The sequence below is a fragment of the Stegostoma tigrinum genome, chromosome 28 (genome assembly GCF_030684315.1).
Source record: "Stegostoma tigrinum isolate sSteTig4 chromosome 28, sSteTig4.hap1, whole genome shotgun sequence".
NCBI lineage: Eukaryota > Metazoa > Chordata > Chondrichthyes > Orectolobiformes > Stegostomatidae > Stegostoma > Stegostoma tigrinum.
In genome coordinates, this window is record NC_081381.1 from 14,909,064 (window position 1) to 14,932,225 (window position 23,162).

At 41.5% G+C, this 23,162-nt stretch overlaps 1 protein-coding gene across 2 annotated transcripts in view; it reads right to left on the reverse strand.

The window, feature by feature from the left end:
* The window catches only part of tmem201 (transmembrane protein 201), a 180,677-nt gene that overhangs the window by 86,281 nt on the left and 71,234 nt on the right, over positions 1-23,162 (reverse strand). For both annotated transcript variants that reach the window (XM_059655594.1, XM_048561397.2), the window contains exon 7: positions 335-555. In XM_059655594.1, the coding sequence (XP_059511577.1) occupies positions 335-555 (221 nt within the window). The remainder of the gene's footprint in view (positions 1-334; positions 556-23,162) is intronic.

Here is a 23,162-nt window from a genome sequence, read left to right on the forward strand (position 1 = left end):
TATTGAAAGGGAGGGAGAACCGGGAGCGAGAGAGAGAGCGGGAGCGCGAGAGCGAGAAAATGACAGGAGGGAGGGTGCCAAGGCAGCTACAAAATCAATGCTCATAATGTTTGAATTGGATGTGGAAATTAATAAAGTCTAAATGAAACACAACAGAAGGTGAAAGTGTACCAAGAGAGTGAATCCAGAGCCTGACATTTCTTTGGACTACATTGTCAGGAAAAAGGAAGCCTGCGCGTACTGCCACAACAGGGCTGAATACCAACCGCACTGATCATGAGAAAAAAAAAGTGCTTTAAGTTCTCCCCAGTATAATTTCCAAACAGTCACTGACCTGTCTTTGTCAGGGATGGGATGGTGCCCAGTGACAGGGCTCGGTTTAGGCGACCAGGAAGTGAGCAGGGAGAATTACGTCTTGTTGTCCGACATAGTTGCTGTCTTGCCAGTTGTGGAATACTAGGAGGGATGGGAATGAACGAGGTGGCCAAACTTGAAACACTGGGTGGAAGAGCACCGTCACTGCAGAAAGAGTTGATCGATTCGCCCGACATATACCTGCAAAACATGAAGAAACCGTTTGAAGGAAAGTTCTGGATTCCGTCTCAGCCACTGCAATTTTAATACATTTAAAAAGTTCAATTCATTAAAAAAAAGCTAGTCTCAGTAACTGTGAAACTGATAACTGTAATATAAACCCACCTGGTTTGCTAATTTGTTAGGAAACAACATCTGCTAACCTTACCTGGTCTGGTCTGGTCTGAAAGAGACTGTAGATCCACAGCAACATGGCTGCCTCTTAAGGTGCCCTCTGATGTGACCTCGCAAGTGCTCAGTTCAAAGGCAATTGCAAATGGGCATTAAATTCTGGCCTTGCCAGTGACACCCACATCCCATAAATGAGTTGAAAAAAATACCAACAGCCAGCAACTAATCAAGCTTTTTAATTCCCCAGATAATCTTCAATCACTTAATAGAATTAAAATGAAATGGAATTTTGTAGGTCAGCGCAAACTTTAAATAATCACAGACCAAGGAACACTGTTTAATCACCAACAGTTCTATTTTATCGAGGTCTAGCTTAAGAAAAATGTCTAAGCTTTATCTTCCCACGTAAACTGTGAGCAGAGGAGCTTTATGAGGTGGCCAACTCTCCAGATGAGCTGAACACAACAATAATTGCACAAGTTGGTTGCTATATTTCCTACATTACAACAATAAGTCACTTCCAAAAGCATTTAGAGGGATGTAATGCAATTTGGGATACCTTGAGAAGGACAAAGGCACTATATAAATACAAACTTTCCTCATCTCCTTCACAATTAATTGGAAAATAAACATTTATTGCACATCTTAACTCTGAGGTACTTGATGACAAACAGGATGCTTATATCAAAAGCACTTCAAAAAGTCTGTCATTAGTCTCTCTCTCTGTCTTTTTCACCTGGTTCTCCCTCATGTGTCCTCTCTCCTGGTTCTCCCTCCCTTCCTGGAGTTTGAATCCACTTTGTACACAAGATCTCGTAACGGATTTTTTTGTGGCCTCATTTGAAACTAGTTTATAGTTATGGAAGTACCTGAGTCAATTCAATTTGAATGAGTCAGGTTTTAATGGAATTAAAATATCCAGCATATTACAAAGGGCATTATACCTCACCCTCTTTTTTTAATGACTGAAGCATAATGTGACATGGATTACAAAAAGATTACAGCACTACTCAATTTTACTTGCACAGCCACTTGGAAGCAATTAAAAGCTGCTGAAGAGCGGCACGTTTTATTGGGGAGCATGTCACAGGCCGTTATCAATGGTTCATGCAAGCCAACCTTCGATCCATTGGCTCCATCTACACTTCTCGCTGCTTTGCGAAGGAGCCTACATCAAAGGCCCCTCCCAACCTTGTTATAATCGCTTCTGTCAGGCAGGGGGTACAAAAAAGTTTAAACACACATACCAATAGGGTCAAGAACAGATTCTTCCCTGCTGTTATTGGACTTCTAAATTGACTCCTCAAATTTCAAATCTAATGTTGATCTCGCTGTTTGTGCCTCTTCTCTGCTCCTCAACCTGTCCTATTACCTTAATGCACTTTATATGGTATGATCTGCCTTACTGCATGCATAACAATTCATTGCACCTTGACAATAATAAATCAAATCAAAATATTGTTTCAATATCAAAAGCATGTTTCCGTTGATGGGGGAGTCCAGAACCAGAGGACACAGTTTAAAAATAAGGGGTAGGCCATTTAAAACAGAGTTGAGGAAAAACTTCTTCACCCAGAGAGTGGCGGGTAAATGGAATGCTCTGCCCCAGAAGCCAGTGGAGGCCAACTCTCTGGAAAAGAAAGAGATGGATAGAGCTCTTAAAGATAGAGGAATCAAAGGTTATGGGGATAAGGCAGGAACAGGATACTGATTGTGGATGATCAGCCATGATCATAATGAATGGTGGTGCTGGCTGGAAGGGCTGAATGGCCTTCTCCAGCACCTATTGTCGACAGTGAGAAACTCGCGATCAGGTACAGGTAAAATGATCACAGTGGACAGATTATGACAACAGGAAAGGTTGGGGGTAGCACGCTCCACTGGGCCTCAGAACCAATTTGAATTGGGTGTAGGGTATGTTAATTGCAGACGGCTGAATTCAACAACAATGTATGTCTATATAGCACCTTTAACATAGTGAAAAGGCCCAAAAGTGCTTCACAGTACCACAACAGCTGCTAATGTGCGAAGTCAAATTGTACTTCATATTTTGCCCAATCCGCTCTACACAAAACATGGTGCACCATCAGGCATCCGTGCTATTGACAATATTACCTCCCTTCAGCACTCCAACCCACCCTCACAGCTGTCAGGTTGATTTCCAAGTGGATTCCTCAAAAATAATAACCTGTGATTGCAAAAGCTTTAAATACTTTTAAAATAATTCACGTGGCATCTATCAGGTGCTATATTTAAAGCAAAATTCCACTGGATGCAGATGTTCACAAAAGGTAAAATACTTGAGTTAACTTGCAAATCAGAGGTTAGAGTAGAATAGGCACATATTCCTATAATCTAATAGCAGTGTTGCCTACTGAGGTCTTACAACTAAAGGCTGCATTTTAGCACTCTGCTTTAACATAGATTGGAGCACACTAATACCTCAATTAACATGTGCTAGCCCATTCTTTACTGAATAAAACAGAGACATTTCCTCAATTAAAAGTGTGCATTGAAATACAAATACATTTTATGCTAATCACAGCCCACATCTGGTATAATGGAACCATTTCGCAACAGTAGGTTCATATTATGTAGGCTTGCAAAACATTCCACAAATAGACAGCTTTGAGAGCCCCCAGGACTGTCATCTATGGTCTGGGAACTATAAATCAGAAGCATTTTCATTTTTTTTTTAAAGCAACAACACGATGACACACTGCAGATTCAAAGACAAAGGCACATTCCTCTGTGGATCAGTATATGGTTTCACAAGTCAATTGTGACAAAGGCGCACACATGCAAAAATTCTTTCAGGAACCTGTTTTGCAATATTCTTTTTGCCATGAAATCGCTTGAACTTGGTCCAATCCATCTTTTAACTGTGGCCAACTAGTGAGCTCGTTAGTGGTTGTCCAGCTAATAAACACGTACATTACTGATCACCACCACCAGACTGCAAACAACTGGCCCTACTTGGCTGGGCAGGAATCAACAATCGATAACCTGGAAAAAGGCTCAACTTCCACAAAAGGGCCCTCAAAACATGGACTGGTTACAGCTGAAATGAACCCAAGAATAAATACTTTTTGCAACAAACTCCATTCCACACTACTCGTTAAGTGACTTGAAAAGGTCAATGTGCTCTCCATATATCACTATAATTGGGTTGATTGTTGCAGCCCCCACTTTGGATTAAGGATTCCTATTAAAATAAAGTTGGCTGAGTTTACAACTTACCTGGTGCTTGATGTATCAAATCATTCACCGCGATTCATTCAAAGACCAACAAACTGGCATATCATTCAGGATGTGCAAGATGCTCTGGGGGCATAGGGTTGAGTAAACTGGCTTGACCCATGTCTACAGGAAATCATGCACATCCGACAACAGCCCATTGACCTTAAACATTCATCCAAATCCGTCTCTTCCCAAAGATGTTGCCCTGACCTGCTGAGTATTTTGAGCACTGTGTTTGCCAACATCTTTAAATGCTTTCTTCTGTACATGTGGTTCTCAGTGCGTGCGTGTAGATGTAAGATGGGTGGTGGGGGGGAAATGCAGGAACTGGAGGCTTTCCCCTCTGTAAAACAAACTTTCCCGGGATGAGGACATCTCTGGTCAGGACAGCATTTATTGCCCATCCCTAATTGCCCAGAGGACAGTTCAGCATCAACCACATTGCTGTGGGTCTGGAGTTACAGGTAGCTCAGACCAGATAAGGATGGCAGTTTCCTTCCCTAAAGGACCAGATGGGTTTTTCCTGACAATTGATTCATGATCATCATTAGACTCCTCATTCCAGATTTTTTAAAAATTGATTTCAAATTCCACTATCTGCCCTGACCGGATTTGAACCCTGGTCCCCAGAACATTAACCGAGTAACTGGATTAACAATCCAGTGATAATACCTCTAGGTCATTGCCTCCCAACTGCATGTAAAAACGAAAGAAAGCATTGCTAGCAAGATTGTTGGGAATAGAACAGGGTTAAGGCGTGCAGTCCCTGCAGAACTATTATCATTCCAGAAACCATCTATAATGAAACAGTCAAGGATTCCATCTGTGAGAGCAATGGAATTTTGTTCTTGCCAGTGCAGTCCATATCCCATGACTAAAGGAAAGACTATGTTCTAGGGGTATCTTATTCACTGCTAGTAGATCAAGTGGAGAGATTTGGGTTAATACTTCGCACTGTGACTTCTTTTGAAAAACTCCTTACGCCATTACTTGCAATGAATGTTAGGAGATCCTGGCCGGGTTTCTACAAACGTGACCAACAAAACGTCATGGGGGAGGAGGTGTTGTTGCAGGAAGTAACTGGGAAGTTTCCAAGGAATAGACTGTCGATGCAATCTGCAGGTAGTGAGACATCAAGGATGTGTGGACCCAGCCAGACAAGAGAGAGTGCAAGTGTCTGTTGGATAGAGGTCACACAGAAGAGACACAAACAGAAAGCTCACAGCCCAGGATATTCATGGTTAGTGGCAGCCGAATCTACTTTTCCAGTGATAATGGGAACTGCAGATGCTGGAGAATCCAAGATAACAAAGTGTGGAGCTGGATGAACACAGCAGGCGAAGCAGCATCTCAGGAGCACAAAAGCTGATGGTCTAGGACCGAAACGTCAGTTTTTGTGCTCCTGAGATGCTGCTTGGCCTGCTGTGTTCATCCAGCTCCACATTTTGTTATCTCTAATTTTCCAGTTCTTGGTCTGGAGCTTACTTCAATTTTGCTTGTTTTCCTTGGAGCAGAGAAGACTAAAGTGACCTTCTTGAGGTGCTCAAAGTGATGAACAATTTTGACGGGGTAAAGGAGGAAATTTTGTTTCCACTAGTTGGACGGTAACAGGGGTGGGATGGAGGGGGGGTGGTTTTCACAATTTCGGATTATCAGCAAGAGAGCTAGGAGTGGGATGAAGAGAAACCTCTTTCCCAGGCAGTGCTTTCCAAATCCTAACAACTCCCTAAGTAAAGTGGAAACTGATTCCACACTAGATTTCAAAAGAGAGTTGGATATGTACATACTTGAAAGGGATGAATTTAAAAGGGCTACAAAGATAGGTTTGGAGAATGGGACTAGCTGGTAGTTCTTGTGGGAGCTGTTACAGACACAATGGGTCAAACAGCCTCCTCTGTCCTGTAAAATTCTGTGAGTCTGAAAGGAGTTAGATTGGTTACACAGGAATGCACAACAAAGCACAGGATACATTAGGGGCTCTGTCATAAAGGGTATAGTTAATATTAAAATGCATAGAAGAATGTAACACCAACTTAGCACAAAACCTGGAGCCCATTCACTCCAGTACCAAGTAGCACCCATCTCCATTTGTGCACCTAACCGTGATTCAGCGATTGATGATCGCTGACATCTTCTACAGCGCCATTAGCAGCAGCCAACCAGTGCTTCAGTGGAAGCTCACACAAACCTGTTGTGCAAAGTCAGCTTGCTGACGTCAGAATTGTCTGTGCAGCAGCCTGCCATGGCACAGTGGGGGCGGTGGCTATGTGTGTGTCCATAGCGCCAAAACCATCATTGTCTCAGGAAGGTGGTGTTCAGCATCCTAGCCCCTGGCTGCCACAATGCTGCCCGTCAGCCAGCTTCCACATCCAGACTGAGGTAATACAGTCTGCAGGGGCGGCCTCTGAATCCAGAGTTGCTCAAGATTGTCTGTCAACTGACAGAGCAATAGCAGCCATACTGGAATCCAACCGAATGCAATGGGAGGAATCGGGAAAGCCACATGGAGGACAGATGCAGAGGGAACTTACAAGGGATTAATCTGTGCAATACACAAGATTTAATTTATAAATCTGTTGTGGAATGTTTAACTTGTGGCAACACGGTGGCTCAGTGGTTAGCACTGCAGCCTCACAGCACCAGGGGCATGGGTTCGATTCCTGCCTCGGGCGACTGTCTGTATGGAGTTTGCGCATTCTCCCCTTGTCGGCGTGGGTTTCCTCCGGGTGCTCCGGTTTTCTCCCACAGTCCAAAGATGTGCAGGTTAGGTGGATTTGCCATGCTAAATTGCTCATAGTGTTCAGGGATGTGTGGGTTATAGGGGGATGAGTCTGGGTGGGCTGCTTCAAGGGGCGGTGTGGACTTGTTGGGCCGAAGGGCCTGTTTCCACACTGTAGGGAATCTAATCTAAAAAACACTTTTACAGTTTACACTGCGGTCAAGCACAGGCAAGTGTTACTGGTTTAGTCTGGGAAACATGGTCAGCCTGGATGAGTTACACTTAAGGATATGTTTCTGAGCTGTATGACTCTAAGACTTTTGTTGAGATGAAAACCATGGTGCTGCTTTCTTGCTCTGGTGAACTGTAAAGTTTCCACAACACTAGTTAAAAGTTTCGACATTTTGTTGACACAATCAAAAACTGGTCAATCAGCCATCTAAGGGAATCTTGCTGATTGCAATAGGATTACCACGAGACCAGGGAAACTAAGTGCAGTAACGGGCTGAAGGTGAGATGGAGAAAAAAGATAAATCAGAGCCGGATGGATTTATACAAACTGCCTACAGTGCAGCAATCACTTGCGAGAACTTGCAAATCAGCACACACATTACTCCACCCCTCAGTGCTGCTCCACGATTCAGTAAGATCATCCATTTCAATTCCTTTTACAGTCTACTACCTCCATACTGTTTCACATATCAACAGAAATCTGTCAAATTCTGTGTCTTGCACAGCTCCCAGAATTCCAAACATTTACCAGCCAGATTATCGATATCTTCAAATCAGTTTGTTCTTGGGCGTTACCCCAAGCCTCTGGAGCAGGTGGGGCTTGAAGCCAGGTCTTTGGGCTCGAAGCCAGGTCTTTGGGCTCAGAGGTACATAGAACATTACAGCACAGTACAGGCCCTTCGGCCCACCATGTTGTGCCGACCTGTCATACCGATCTCAAGCCCATCTAACCTACACTATTCCACGTACGTCCATATGCTTATCCAATGACGACTTAAATGTACCTAAAGTTGGCGAATCTACTACCGTTGCAGGCAAAGCGTTCCATTCCCTTACTACTCTGAGTAAAGAAACTACCTCTGACATCTGTCCTATATCTTTCAGCCCTCAATTTAAAGCTATGCTCCCTCGTGCTCGCCGTCACCATCCTACGAAAAAGGCTCTCCCCATCCACCCTATCTAACCCTCTGATTATTTTACATGTCTCAATTAAGTCACCTCTCAACCTTCTTCTCTCTAATGAAAACATCTTCAAGTCCCTCAGCCTTTCCTTGTACAACCTTCCCTCCATACCAGGCAACATCCTAGTAAATCTCCTCTGCACCCTTTCCAAAGCTTCCACATCCTTCTTATAAAGCGGTGACCAGAACTGTACACAATACCCCAAGTGCAGCCGCACCAGAGTTTTGTACAGCTTCACCATAAGGTCTTGGTTCTGGAACTCGATCCCTCTATTAATAAAAGCTAAAACACTGTATGCCTTCTTAACAGCCCTGTCAACCTGGGTGGCAACTTTCAAGGATCTGTGTACATGGACAGACCCTACCATTGTGCCACAAGGGGCCGTTACATCCAGTTTATGCAACTTGCTTAATGACTAAGGACATCAAACGAACAGCAATTTGGAACTACCACTTGCACAGCATCCTCACTCACCGGCAACATGAACTGGCTGAATGGTAATGTGTCTGCGTGTGCGTCTGCACATGTGCGTGCATTGGTGCATGTGCATGCATCAGCACGTGTGCACAGCGTGTGCACCTGCGCGCGCGCGCGTGTGTGTGTGTGCATCTGCGTGTGTGCACACATTTGTCACTGGGTCAGGTGCTGGCATTGCAAGGAACAAAGGTGGCTTTTGTTTTTTTTGAAAGAGCTTCTTACTCAGCTATGAGTATGCAAACAGATGCAATTAAAACACAAATCCACCAGAAATAAGTAAAAGCCTTTTTTTGGTCTAAAGACTGATTAAATATTTGGAAAACTCTACAAGTCAATAATGGCAAAAACTATTCGGTGCCACGAGAAGTTACTGTGATGAGATTGGGAACATTTGGTTCGAGAAACTGCTTCTCTCACCTCTGATAACAAAGTGTGGAGCTGGATGAACACAGCAGGCCAAGCAGCATCTCAGGAGTGCAAAAGCTGACGTTTTGGGCCTAAACCCTTCATCAGAGAGGGGCATCCAGCTTCACACTTTGTTATCTTGGATTCTCCAGCATCTACAGTTCCCATTATCTCTCTCGCCTCTGGTTCTTTTCGTTCTCCTACAGTTCCAGTCAAGAAAATAAATAATTGTACCTTCAACCCTCACAAAAATACGGACTGTGGCAACTATATAAATAACCTAGTTCTGGTCATGAAACATCCCAGGTCACAAACCAATGTTATCAAATGATTTACAACTGTTATTGTTTATCTTTGAAAACTGAATCACAGCAAGCTGACTATTTTAACAGGGTGCATTCATTTACTTAAAGTGCAATTTACAATTTAAAAGCATAAGTATAAAATGCCAATAATTCACAGTTAACTACATATTTGCCAATCAAAAGCTCCAGCCAACAGGGTACAGCCAGAGATGTTTGCATGATGAATTTTTCACCAATAAACCTATTGCATCTTTTCACTCAATTCTAGTTACCTTGTTCTTCCATAAGCATCCAGCTGAAAATTCTGAACACTAGGTTGGGATAACATGTTATTGGGAATAAAGAGTAGAAAGTTTCCACAAAATCCCTCTTAGCTCAGATTGAGAACAAATTTAATGTGACATATTAGGTACGGCTTTCTACATTACCCCAGCTCAAGATTCTGTTTGGATGGATGGTCATCAACCTAAAACACCAATATTCTCTTTCCATTTGATTGCACCTGGTCTGACAATCATTTCCTGTTCTTATCTCAAAATGAAGTGATCATAGCTTCACTTCAATTTACTTCACCCAACCAAAGTAAAGCAACCATCTTCTGATAAAGAGACAGCAAGAATTGCCGATGCTGGAGTTTGAGATAACAGTGTGGAGCTGGAGAAACAATGCAGATAAACCTAGGTTGGATTCACACCATAGACACTAAGGAACAATCCCAGCCCTTAACACACTGCACAGCTTCTGGCTCAAAAGGCTGTCACACAATACCATCAGCTCAAAGCTCCAAGTTAGCACCAAAACCCCCAGTGATTGACAACATACCAATGATGGGAAAGTATTGCTACTTCTATCACACTCTAGATTAGCCTATATGCATTCCAAGTACCACACTCAATCCCAATTTTGAAACGCCAATGGTCAATGTGACCAAAAGTATCATTGTCCTGTTCACAAAGTCCTCACACGTGCACTCTCCATTAAGGAATCCTGCAAAACAATCCCTCATGGACTGAAAATAGTGAGTCTATGCCAATTACATCAACAGTCTGCTTCAGAGAAGTGTGGCACTCAATAAACTACGTCTACTATAATAAAATAATTCTCACTGTCAATATGCGCAATTGCCAAGAGTCTCCATTCACTTTTAAACAAAATCAGTCTTTTATTTGAAGATAAACTAGAAACAACAGTGATTCTTAGGGAGTCAATGTTTTCTTTTACAACAGACTGGGTTTACAAATTCAGCAAAAATGGGGAGTCAGTAGTGTAGTGGTAATGTCACTGGATGAGTAATCCAGAAATCCAGGCCAATGTCCTTAGGATACGGGTTCAAATCACACCAGGGCAGAGGGTCAAATTTGAATTTGATAAAAACCTGGAATCAAAAGCTGACCACATAAACACTGTCAAAACCCTCCCTGGTTCACTTAATATCCTTCAGAGAAGGAAATGTGTCATCCTTACCTGGTCTGGCCAACAAATGCCTCCAGGCCCATAGCAATGTGATGGATTCTCAACTGCTCGTTGGGCAATTAGGGATGGACAAGGAATACTGGTCCAGCCAGTAATTCCCACATCCCATGAATGATTAAAAAAAAAAATTAGCTGAAACCAGAATGCGAGGAATGAAATCCCATTCACCCATCATGTGTGCAGGCTGACTGACCTTAGTTCCCGGTGTGGTAATGCCTTGATTTTAACCTTCTCAGCCTTGAGATTAAGATCCTACAGCCTTTTCATTTCTACAAACCTTAGCTCTCTTCACTCCTCCAACTGAGATTCATGCTTGCTGCGACTCAGTCACCAAGCAATTGATGGATTGATTGATTTATTGTCACACGTACCATGAAAAGGTTTTTTTTCCCCCTCCAAGAAGTACAGGCAGGTCATAGTAAGCAAGGGTCAGATCAAAAAGACTTAGGAGTAGAACAGTTTCAAGAAATGTTAGTTAGACCTGCTCTAGGGAGCTTGCAAGGAGTCACAATGTGTCAGCACCATCTTGGATTTGGAGAGTTCGAGAGAGAATTCAGAAGAAACATCTTCACTTGGTGAGGAACAAGAGAGTGTCAAATTCACTCCTGCTGGGCGTGCTGAAAGCTCATCAATATATACATCGGGAAAGTAGTCAAGTCCATGAAAGAGAGGAATAAGTGCTCACAATAATAGATTTAGACAAGATGGGAGAAGGCTTTGGGGGTACATAAATATCTGCCTGGACTAAATGGGTCAAATGGCCTATTTGTTATGCTGCACACCCTGTGGAATGCTATGTAATGTGCATGGCTGCATTACTGATGGCAGTACCTTCAGCTGTACATTCCCAAACTTTGCTAATCCCTCAGTAAACCTTTCTAGCACCGTACTTCTCTTCCTTTAAAAAGTGGGTGGGTCTTTAAGTTTTCCATTTCAGCAAGCTTTCACTCACCAGTTCCAATATCTCACTGCAGTATGGTGTGAACCCTGTACCTGGTTACGCTCCAGTGTACCATGCAAATTCTAAGAAATGTTGACAGCAACAAACTACTGAAGGGTCACTGTAATTGAAATGTTATCTGTTTGCTCTGCGCAGATGCTGCCAGACCTGCTGAGTTTCTCCAGCGATTTCTGTTTTTGTTACAAAACAAACAAGCACTGGCTTACGTGTCAATGCATTTTACATGAACACGTCCCAGCATATTGGCCAGGACCTACAATTTAAAAGTCTGAAAAACTAATATACAAATTCGCTTCATGAAAACCTCATTAATGAATATATTAATTTCTCCTATTTCAACCAGAGACTCAGGGTTTTAGAGCACTGATGTTGGAAAATTAATTTGATCTTGTGCACACACTAATGAGAGTACGCTGTCTGCAAAACAAATTAACAAAAAATTAAAACAAAATCTTGACTTCAAAGCAGTTTGTTTTGGCAGAATTATGAAATGTTTTCGAAAGGTGTAGAACAGCTGCCAAAAAAGTATTGCCAACGGTCTTTTAAGATAAAGGAAAGTTTAATTATCAAGAACAAAACAACCAGAAACAACAAACAGCAGAGGAGAAAAAAAATCAAAGCATAGCAGCAGGTAGCTGATGAAATGTCCACATTCAGATTGAACAAGAGGGTCCAACAGTGAGACTGAGGCATTACAAAAATTCCACCAACCTCAAAGAGGTTATTTCTACTCCAACCCAAACACAACTTGCTGCTTCCATGAAACAGACGTACAGAAGAAATTCTAAAGACCCTCGCTCTTCTCCGCCTACCGCACAGCGATTCATTCAGGAAATCAACTCCAATGCAGTTGCTGTACTTATACAGGTCAGAATGCAGACACGTACCTAACGACTGAACAGAGTATCAGGTTCAGGAGGGTGGGGGAGACAGAGGCCTCTTCAGGTGCTGTAGAGATTACCCAGGCAAGTATGGAATGAAGTGTGGATTTAAAATAAAATAGTACTTGCTTAAATAAATTACAAATTGTACACCAGCTGGTGTTGCAGCCTTGACAAGAATCAAGCCAGATTCTGAGGGCAAAGTTCCATTTTGTTTCCAAATAAAGGCCTTTAGGAACAGGAATAGCAGCTCAGTGCTTCATACAAAGTAATTTAGTGGAAGAATTACACAGTATGAATATGGTTTCATTTATAGTCATAAACATATATTGAATACAACAGATATGTACAGAATAGAAAACAGAATCTGCTTGTCAGGATGCTCAGTATAGAACCATCAACAGTTACCTCAATATTCACCTCTATTTATCCAAACCAGATTAATTGAAAATTTTTCGTTCTTTATCTGTTAATTCTGATTCCTTGTGTAGCTGTACTGTAATAATCAGATAACTACTGCATTTCTGAGCAATGACATTACATTTATGTTTTCCACTCAACCTGTTCAGAGATGTTGTTATACACTTTAGGAGTAGGTGGGACTTGAACTCAGGCCTCCTGGGCCAGAGACAAGGATACACTCAGCATTATAAAAGCCCTCATCATATTACATGTTGTAAGTGCCACTTTTAAAAAAATCTACAAATGACAGAAAGTAACTACCCGGAGTAGAAGTACTACATCCCAAGCTTATTCACACAACCTACCACAAGTTAAAAGATAGTGAATGAGCTTAGCATGTATCTATTGGTAATACTAAACGTAAACTGTTTATGAACTAATTTCTCCTCCCATGCTTTCATACAATAGGCACGGTGGCAACCTGCCAATGATGAAACGGCAGAGATAAACATTTAAGGGTGAAGCAACAGCAGACAATGTAACGAGCCAAGGACCATCTTTCAATGGATAAACATATGGACGATAATGGAATAGTGTAGGTTAGATGGGCTTCAGATTGGTTTCACAGGTCGGCGCAACATCGAGGACCGAAGGGCCGGTACTGCGCTGCAACGTTCTATGTTCAGTGAGAGCACGCATAGCAGGAAATGCAACAGAGGTGCAGATAATGATTCTGCTATTGGTATGTACGCCTCTCCCTGGACCAATTTTTTGCTTTTCAAATAAAGAATAAGTGATCAATTACCATCTCCACTTGTTATTTAATCATGACTGCCTTCCACTGCAACACAGGCATTCCCCTTCGTCACATGGCATTGTACTTGGTTATCAACAGCTTGCCAACTCTGTAGCTTTTTTCCACTGTGACCCCCAGAGACCGGCTGCTCCCCAGGGATAGAAGTCAACAGCCTTGCAAATGATAAAAAGATGATCGAGCCAACCTAACAAAAACTGTCAACATTCCTTGCTGGTTTGAAGCATTCATAAGCCCAGGCAATTTATCAAAAATGCAATCTAGACTCTGATTGCACCACCACAAGCTGTCACATTACTCTTCTGACATTAAATTCCAAACAGAACCACAGATTCACATTTCCCATTCCAGCCAAGCCATTCATTGACAACTCTCGGTTCTCAGCTATTTAGATGTTACTTTGTACATCCCATAATGACAAGGTCACAACAAAAAGAACATAGATAGAATGAGCCAACAACAGAAGCCCCCAACATGAGGAGAAATGAGTGGGCATCAACAAGGACTCAATGACCTGGATCTTTGGCCTAGGGCAAAAAACAAAATTTAGGATGAAAAGTGCAAGATTACCATATAAATAGAGGGGATTGATACCAGTGATTAAATAAATGCTTCCATTCACCTCGTCCAATGTCAGCACTCGCAGTATCAGAGTCAGGCGATTTGTCACTTCCACAATTATGTGGAGCATCATATATAAAAAACAAACTTTGCTGTTAAATCCTAAAAGGTGTTTTGATGGGATCATGAATGAACAACACCCTCACCCACATTTAACATATCTAAAAACGACTGATGCAGCAGTAGATTATCACGTACATGGTCTCTTGTGTTGCTTCCCTTAAATAAGGAAAATTGGAGTCAGCAGGTGCCATAGATAGATAAATGCACCAAAGCACCTGTGTGGTAGTGGGGGTCTTGTGGCTTGGTGGTAGTGTCCCTACCTCTGAGGCAGTGGACCTGAGTTCACGTCCCACCTGCTCCAGAGGTGTCAATAACATCTCTGAAGAGGTTGATTAAAACAAACCTAAAAGCACCCATGCACTGGATAGTGGTAGTGCCTACATTCACTTCCTCTGCTTGCTCCTAGCTCAAGTGATGGTTGCCATTTTATAGCCAGCTTATCAGTAAATATACCTGGGAATAAGAGGCCACTCAGCAACAATGGAAAGAATATTTTTAAAAAATCAAGGACTGGAAAAGTGAGAGTAAATTTGGTGGCAATACCTCTCCGCAAAATTTCAAAAACCCTTCCAGGCACACAATTAGGTTTTGTCGGAGGCCCACCCATAATTTTTCACAAAATAATTACAGCACTGTCCTAATGGGAGCCATTAAAAACACAATCTCACGCTGAAAATCTAACCATAAAAAAAGGAAATTCCTGAGTTTACAAGGCTCTGTAAAATTAACAAGTAGTTAAAAAAGCTATTATAGGTTATCCCACCTCAAAACATATGTGGAGTTGAGAAACAGAATTGCTAGAGGGGCAATCCAAATATAATCCTTGAATATTACAAGTACAATTTAATTATATATAAAACCTAATAGTGTATTTAAATTATATCCAGGTTACATAAATAACAGACCTGGATTCAGACTTGTCACATTATTCAAATTGCTGCTGTGTGAAAACAGCTTATAATAATTTTCAAGCACTTACCTCTTGCATCCACTTAGGAGATAGAAATATAACATGTGCAATTTAATACTGTAGCAATGTCAGCATGCTCAAACAGCTTAGGATGTATTATTTTATTGGCTACACTTCAGTACATTGATGCATACAATATATGTTTAAAAAAAGCAGACTATAAAGAACAAATGTCAAGTACAGCAAATGTGGGGTTTTAAATTGGCAACAGATACAGAACTTTTCATTATTCAAATTATCTGATCCAGTGTTTGTAAAGTGTTAATTTTCTGCTTTGCTGCTTAGTCTCTCAATTCAATTATTAGAACAGACTGTTTCAGCACAAAAAAAACCTGGCACACAGACTGCTTCTGGAAGTTCAACATGCTCTAGCTGTGTAGATCAAGAGTTTTATTCTGATGGAAATAAGACAGGTTAATGGTATAACAAGGTGTCGAGCTGGATGAACACAGCAGGCCAAACAGCATCAGAGGAGCAGGAAAGCTGACGTTTTGGGTCCAGACCCTTCTTCTGAACAAGCGTCTGGTCCAGACCCTAAACGTCAGCTTTCCTGCTCCTCTGACGCTGCTTGGCCTGCTGTGTTCATCCAGCTCAAAACCTTGTTATCTCAGATTTTCCAGCATCGGCAGTTCCCACTATCTCAGGTTAATGGTATGCACATTTGTCCTCTTAGATTTTCTTCCCAAGCAATCACCATTCACTTTTGCATCTTTCAACAGAACTCTTTACCCAGTCATTTGGAGGTCCATCACAACAGGAAAGTCAGAATCCCAACAAGGTTTCCTCCAGATTCTCCCAAGCATTTAGTCTGTTCTGCACAGCCTTGATGAGTAACAATGCAGCCAGCTGCAAAGTTGATATTTTATGGATTGGGCCAAGTGATGGTGTACGTAGTTTAACATAAACAAGTTTAGGAATGTTTGGTCGGAAGCAAGGAAACAATGAGCTCACTGACCTCAACCATCATTCAGAACAATAACCAGGAAGACCACTTGGGGATTATGCACAAGTGATCAAAAACCATCTATTATATAGCCACAGCAAAGACAAACAAAAACTGGGCCACATTGGCAAAGTGGTTGATTGAAATCAAAACGCAAATAGTTTCAATGGCATAGAATACAACCTTGAGTATGGAGTGTAGTCTTGTCATGACTCAATTTTTGCCTTCAAGAAACGTAGGCACAGTGGAACAATAACATCTGGATCCACATAGTTAAGGACATTAGGTTCATTTCTAGATTTGAAATGAATGTATATCAATCATAAAGCTGACATAATCATTTTTGACAGACTCTGGAAGAATTCCAATGAACTGAAGGGTAGCCCATGTAACACCATTTTTTTTTTTAAAAAGAGAGAAAATAGGGAATGAGAGGCTGGTTAGCCTGGCAGTGGTGGTGGGAAAATGCTAGAGTCAATTATTAAGGCTGTAATAACTCAGCATTTGGAAACTGGTGAAAGAATCAGTCTGACTCAGCTTGGATTCACTAAAAGGGTAATGCTTGACAAATCTTGTGGAATTTTTTCAGGTTGTGACCAGTAGAGTGGATGAGGGTGATGCAGTAGATGTTGTGTATCTAGACTTCTAAAAAGGTGCCCCACAAGAGATTAGTAAGGTAAATTAAAGCTCATGGTATTGGAGATAATGTATTGATGTGGATAGAGAACTGGTTGGCAGACAGGAAGCAGAGAGTTGGAATAAATGGACCCTCTTCAGACTGCCAGATAGTGACAAGTTGGGTGTCGCAGGGTTCAGAGCTAGCACTCCAGCTGTTCACAACATACATTAATGATTTGGATGACGAAACTGAATGCAATATTTCCAAATATGCAGATGACATTAAGCTGGGTGGCAGTGCGTGCTGTGAGCACCTGAACACAGGTCACAACTTAAGCTCAAAAGCCTCAAACTCATTGGATGTTGAAGCTCATCATTAGAATGATTACAGCTGTCACTTTTGATATTGGGGCCAAGTCTCCATCTGTTTCCTGAAGAAAGGCTCCCATCACACTCCTTATTGAAATCCTTCCATCACATTTGTCACAAATGGATTTTAGTCCCTTAGATTCCAGATTTCAGCCTGATCGCACCTATACAGGAAAGAAGCCTGTATTTCAGTGGTTCAAAACAGAACTCCTACTGCAAGCAAAACACTCAATGTCTGTCACTTTAGAATGGGTTTATGTAACAGACATGTCGGAATGTTTCATGAGTTCTTCAGGGTTAACTTTTCAAAGTCAATGTGAACTTATTCAGCATAGCTTTGAAAACAGCCCCTAAGATTGATATGCTTTTCCTGTGCCAGAAGAACATTGATATAAAAATTGAAGGAAGGCTACCTCATGCTCATTCTTTCCAAAGAAAGATTAGTACTGAGCATGCATCATGTGTGGAGGTTAGACACTTTAACATGCAGATTTTGTGGTCTCAGTCAAGATGCCAGCTCTTCCTAATGTAAACTGGGAACCAATTGCAGAAATTCTTCCAATTGGGTAAAGGATGGGGCACTGCTTAGTTGCACAAGTGTAACATTTCCACTTCACATTATGATTTTGAAAAAAAAATTCTCAAATATTTTTAAGTTTGAGGCATTAAGCTGAAATTAGACACACTCCTTTACAATCCAAGTTGGAAACCATTAGAAATTCACACCAATCCCCATCGGCCATCCAATTAGAATTGGGAGGAAATCCGAAAACTGATAGAGCCAGAATGAAATTTAAGCCTTAAAAGAAACCTGTTTTTTAAAGATTAAGTCTGATGTTCTTCCATTTTCCTCTTCCTTACAGCGAAGTCCAATCTTGTTATGCCAACATATTAAGAAAACTTGCAAATGAACAGGAAGAATGCTTGCATTTATGGAATGCATTGCGTTGAGACACTTAAAAACTTTCATAAAATATTTTACACTATTTTATGAAATGCATTTTTTCATAAAATTTGATAACAGTTGTGAGGTGTTGCCATTGGATTTACATTAAGCTGAATTACATGGTCTTTATCAGTTGAGGGGGACCTGTTGATCATCATAAGCTTAACATTGAAGCATTAGAATAACTGAATGAAAATGAACTACACTGCCCCTCTTCATAGCTAAAGCGTTCCATCCCAGGCAACATCCTGGTGAGTCTCCTCTACACCCCCTCATGTGCAACTATTTCCTTTCTATTCTGCACTGTTGTCTTACCAAAGTTCTATACAGCTCCAATGTAACCTTCCTGCTCTTATAATATATGCCAGGCAGATAAAGGCAAGGGTCAGGTATACCTTAACTACCCTATCAGTCTGTTTTGTCACTTCCAGGGTTGTGTACAAGCACCCCAAGATCTCGGCTCCTCTGAGCTTCGTGGTGTCCCACTGTTCATTGAATGCTCCCTTATCCTGTTACTTCTTCCAAAGTGCATCACTTCACACTTATCAGGATTAAATTCCATCTGTCACTGATCTGCTCTCTAGCCACTAAGCCAATTTTGGATTCAACTTGCCACAGTACCCTCGATCCCATGTCGTTTTATCTTCTTTATGAGTCTCCTTCGTCGGAACTTGCAAAAGCTTTGCTAAAGTACATAATAACTACATCAATTGCACTACCTTGATTTACACACTTGGTCATCGTTTCAGAAAATTCAACCAGATTTGTAAGGCCTCCATCTGACAAATCTACGCTGACTATCCCTGATTAAACATTGCTTCTCTAAATTAATTATTTCTTTCAGAACTTACTCCAATAGTTTCCCTGCCATGGATGAGATTTTCACTGGTCGAAACTTCCCTTGTTAATCTCTACGGCCCTTCTTGAAAAATGGAACCACATTAGCTGTCCTCCACCACCTCCTGTGGCCAGACAGAATTTAAATATTTGGGTCAGGACACCTGTGATTTCCTCCCTGCAGCTTGGGATACACTTCATCCAGACTGTTAGGGCACCAAAACCTCCTCACTCCCAATATCATCTCAGTCCACTTTTCCTAAATTCTGTATCTACAAGCTTCATCCTCCCGACTGAAGACCGATGTGAAATACTCATTTTACACTCTATCAACATTGTCCATTTCTACACAGAACTTTCACCTTTGCTATATTTCCTCATTATTCTATTCCCTTCAATATCCTTATAGAACATCTTGGGATTCTCCCTACTTCTGCCCCCCATTTTTGCCATGCCCCTCTTTGCTTTCTTAAGTTCCCCCTTGCACCTTCTATACTCCACCAGGGTCTCTGATAATGTCCACTTATCCTGATCTCTAAGGGATCTTGAGCCAATATCCTGCTCAGCCCACGTAGATCCAATAGTCAAGAAAGCACAACGTCTCTTCCTCATCAACCAGCTCAGAAAATTTGGCATGTCCATAAGGACCCTCAGCAACTTCTACAGATGCACCACTGAAAGCATACTGTCCGGGTGCATAACGGCTTGGTATGGCAACTGCTCTGCCCAGGACAGTAAGAAACTACAGAAGGTTGTGTGCACAGCCCAGACCATCATGGAAGCCAACCTTCCATCCATGACCTTCATTTACACGGCTCGCTGCCACAGAAAGGTGGCCGACATCAAAGACCCATTGCACCCTGGTAATGACCTCTTACAACCTCCTCCGTCAGGCAGAACATACAGAAGCCTGAACGCATGCACCAACAAGTTAAGGAACAGCTTCTTCTCAGCCATTGTTAGACTGATGAATGGACACTCTGGCCTCAAATAATGTCGAGCTTGACTAGTGCACTCACTTTGCAACGTAACCTGTATGCCTCTGTCTTAGTTTTGATCTGAACATCCTTGCTGATTATCTGTCAGTACTGCTCAAAAGATTTTCACTGTACTTCAGTACATGTGGCAATCAAATCATTAAATAAAGTGATTAAGAGCATACTCATTTTGTATCAAACCCGTTCCTGAATGTATGCAATGTTAAACTTGTTTGCAACTTTCAAAGCGAGACGTTTTTGTGAATACATACGTCGTAGCTCTCTTTCAAAGTGAGACGTTTTTGTGAATACGTATGTCGCAGCTCTCTGCGGTGCCATGCATCAGTGTGGTTTCGACCGCCACCTAACAACAGCCTTGCATTTAAATACAGCAAAACTTGTGTGTCGAGACAGTCAAGAACCCTACGCTTAAGATAAAGTGGAAGACACAAGAACACGAGAAACGAGGGGAGGATATATTATGCAGCCCTTTCAGTCTGCTCTGCCTTTCAACATAACCATGGCCCAATGATTTCAATACCACTTAGCCATCCGCTCCCCATATTCCTGGCATCATAAACCCATGCATTTCAGCCTGAAAACAGATTTGACAGTGCAGCATTGACAACACTCTAGGGTACAGAAACCCAAAAATACACAACCCTTCCGGAAGAAATTTCTCATCTCAGTCCTAAAAGACTGACTCCCTTTATCTTAAAACTGCGCTCTATATTCTCTACACCTCAATGCGGGAAACAACTTTCAAGTGTATCCTGCCAAATCCTTCAGAACCTTGTATTTGTTTTGCAGGTAAACTCCAGACAAGATTGATCAGACTCCAATCTCTGTTCATAGGGTAAGCCAATCAACCCAGGGACCAATCTTGTGAAATAAATACAGCAAACGCTGGAGAAACTCAGTAGGTCTAGCAGCATCTGTGGAGAGAGAAACAGAGTTAGTGTGAGTTCAGTATGACTCTCCCTCTTTCGGAACATGGGTTGGAGGAGGGGGGTGCAAAAAATGATGGTTTTTACTTATTTTAGCCAACCTGTTCAGACAGTTTACAACACACACAGGCACTTGAACCTGAAACATCTAGCTCAGAAAGGTAGGAATACGACTACATCTGTTACTACATCATTAGCAAAGGTCTCTGGTCACTAGTCCAATGTTACCATAACAACATCGACAATCCAAATGATGGTTATTATGCTTTTGACAAAGGTACTGAAGTTGCGAGTAGAACAGATGGCATGGCTGCCCAAAGCAAAAGCCAAAGGGAGGGCCCGTGGTAATAAAGAAAGAACATAGAGGTAAAATAAGTGTGGACGGTAAGCGTGAATAGCATGAACCTTCGCTTTACTGCTTCCAATGTGATTTATACCCTTGTTTGAATAAGGAGATCAAACTGTACACAGTAAAGTCACCACAGGATCACAGGACTGCTTTCTCAATACAGACATGATTGGGGATGGTTTAACCTCAAATTTTTTTTTTCCTGTACTCAGTCCTCAAAAGAAAAGAAGGTGCCTGTGGTTGACCGCACTAAGAAACCTTTCACAGCCACTGTGGATCCAAGATACCACAATTTGTTTTCAGACTTTTGCTACTCAGGTTATGCAAAATTTGGCTGGGAATCTCTCTCCAAACTGCTCATTTGTCCTATCATTTTCTCAAATTTAGAAACAACACTGCACCAATTTGAAAGCTCAGCATGGGCTGCTACTTACATAAAGTTATCAAACCACATTTCTTTGGAAATACAATCTCCCCACAGTAGGAAGCAGTTCAGAAGTTCGTCCATAGCTTGTTAATCTTTTACAGTACAAACCTGCTTTTAAAAATAAATTGACAACTTTAATTTGACTTCAGACTCGTTGGATCTACTCCTGAAAATCTTGCTGAGAAAATCAAATTCAAAGCCGCCCCCAGATAACTAACAGCTAGAGATATGTAATGTGGCTGCCCCATTAGGAGGTAAATTTAGTGTGATCTAATTCTCTCAAATAAACCAATATAATGACCCCGCAACGACATTCCTCATCACCAAACGTATTTCCCCCACAACCCAGATCAACTTTAGCCTATTCTGAGGGGCTTTATTTTAAAATGTATTTTCTAGATAGAAGTTGAGATACTGCCTGTTTTTTCGAACAAAGGTAATAAGAACAAAAGCTGAGGTCTTTCAAAGAGCTGAGGTGGTTGCTGTGGCAATAGTGCATACAAACAATTGATTACTGTGTATGCATCCTGATAGATTGCTCAATTTAAAAGGAATTTGAAAAAAATGAAACATTAAATACATACAGAGATGGTCACTGTAGTTAATCTCATTTGTACATTTTTCATAAAAGTGACTGGCTGGACAACCTGGAAAAAATGCTAAAAATATAACAAAAATCCAGTATGCTGATTTGTGATCAGATAATTCTCTCTTCCTTAGCAGATTCTCTACCATAACAGTGCTGGTGTCTGATTAAAGCTTCCTACTGATCAGATGGTAGACTATCCTGTTGCACAGCACAGTAGCAAAGTACAATGCTTTGTCTGAATGTGAACTTAAAGTGATCTTAAATGATCTCTGGTTCTGTAATGCTCCGTTGGAGGTGGCTATGATCTGTGTTCTGATGTCCCGATATCACCAGACAGGCTGCATGATGACTCATTAAATTAAGCAAGCATGGCACCATCAGATTCAGACTGCGGCTGTACATGTTGCTTTGGCAAGATATAACTTCAATGGAGACATTATCTGTACTGTGGAAAAATGATGTTCTCAAATGCTGTTCCTGCAGTATTAATGAAAAGAGAAAGTGTTTTTAAGATGATTGATCAATCCTTTATGTAAATGTTTCCTGTTATGATGGGTGAAGGTCACTATAATCAAAGGAGTAAGAGATCACTGAACTTCTCAACTCTGCCCCAATCTGTTAACTCATAGCATCATCATTATTCTAAAAATACTACATAATCAAGTCCATGTCACCAGACGCCCAACAGAAATCTGTACAGCTTGTCCATGGGTCATATTTCTTATCAATTCTACGCTATCTTCCATCTCAAGATGACGACTCAAACAGCAGACAGATGATTCAGTCACCTACATCACTTCTGACATTCACTCCGCCTTTAATTAGCTTGCAGTTTCTTCTTTCTCTTTGCTTTAAATTGCAGGGCAACACAAACTTTACAAAAGAACATCTCACATTGCAGTATGGCTGGTTACCTCTGGTTTTGCCTTA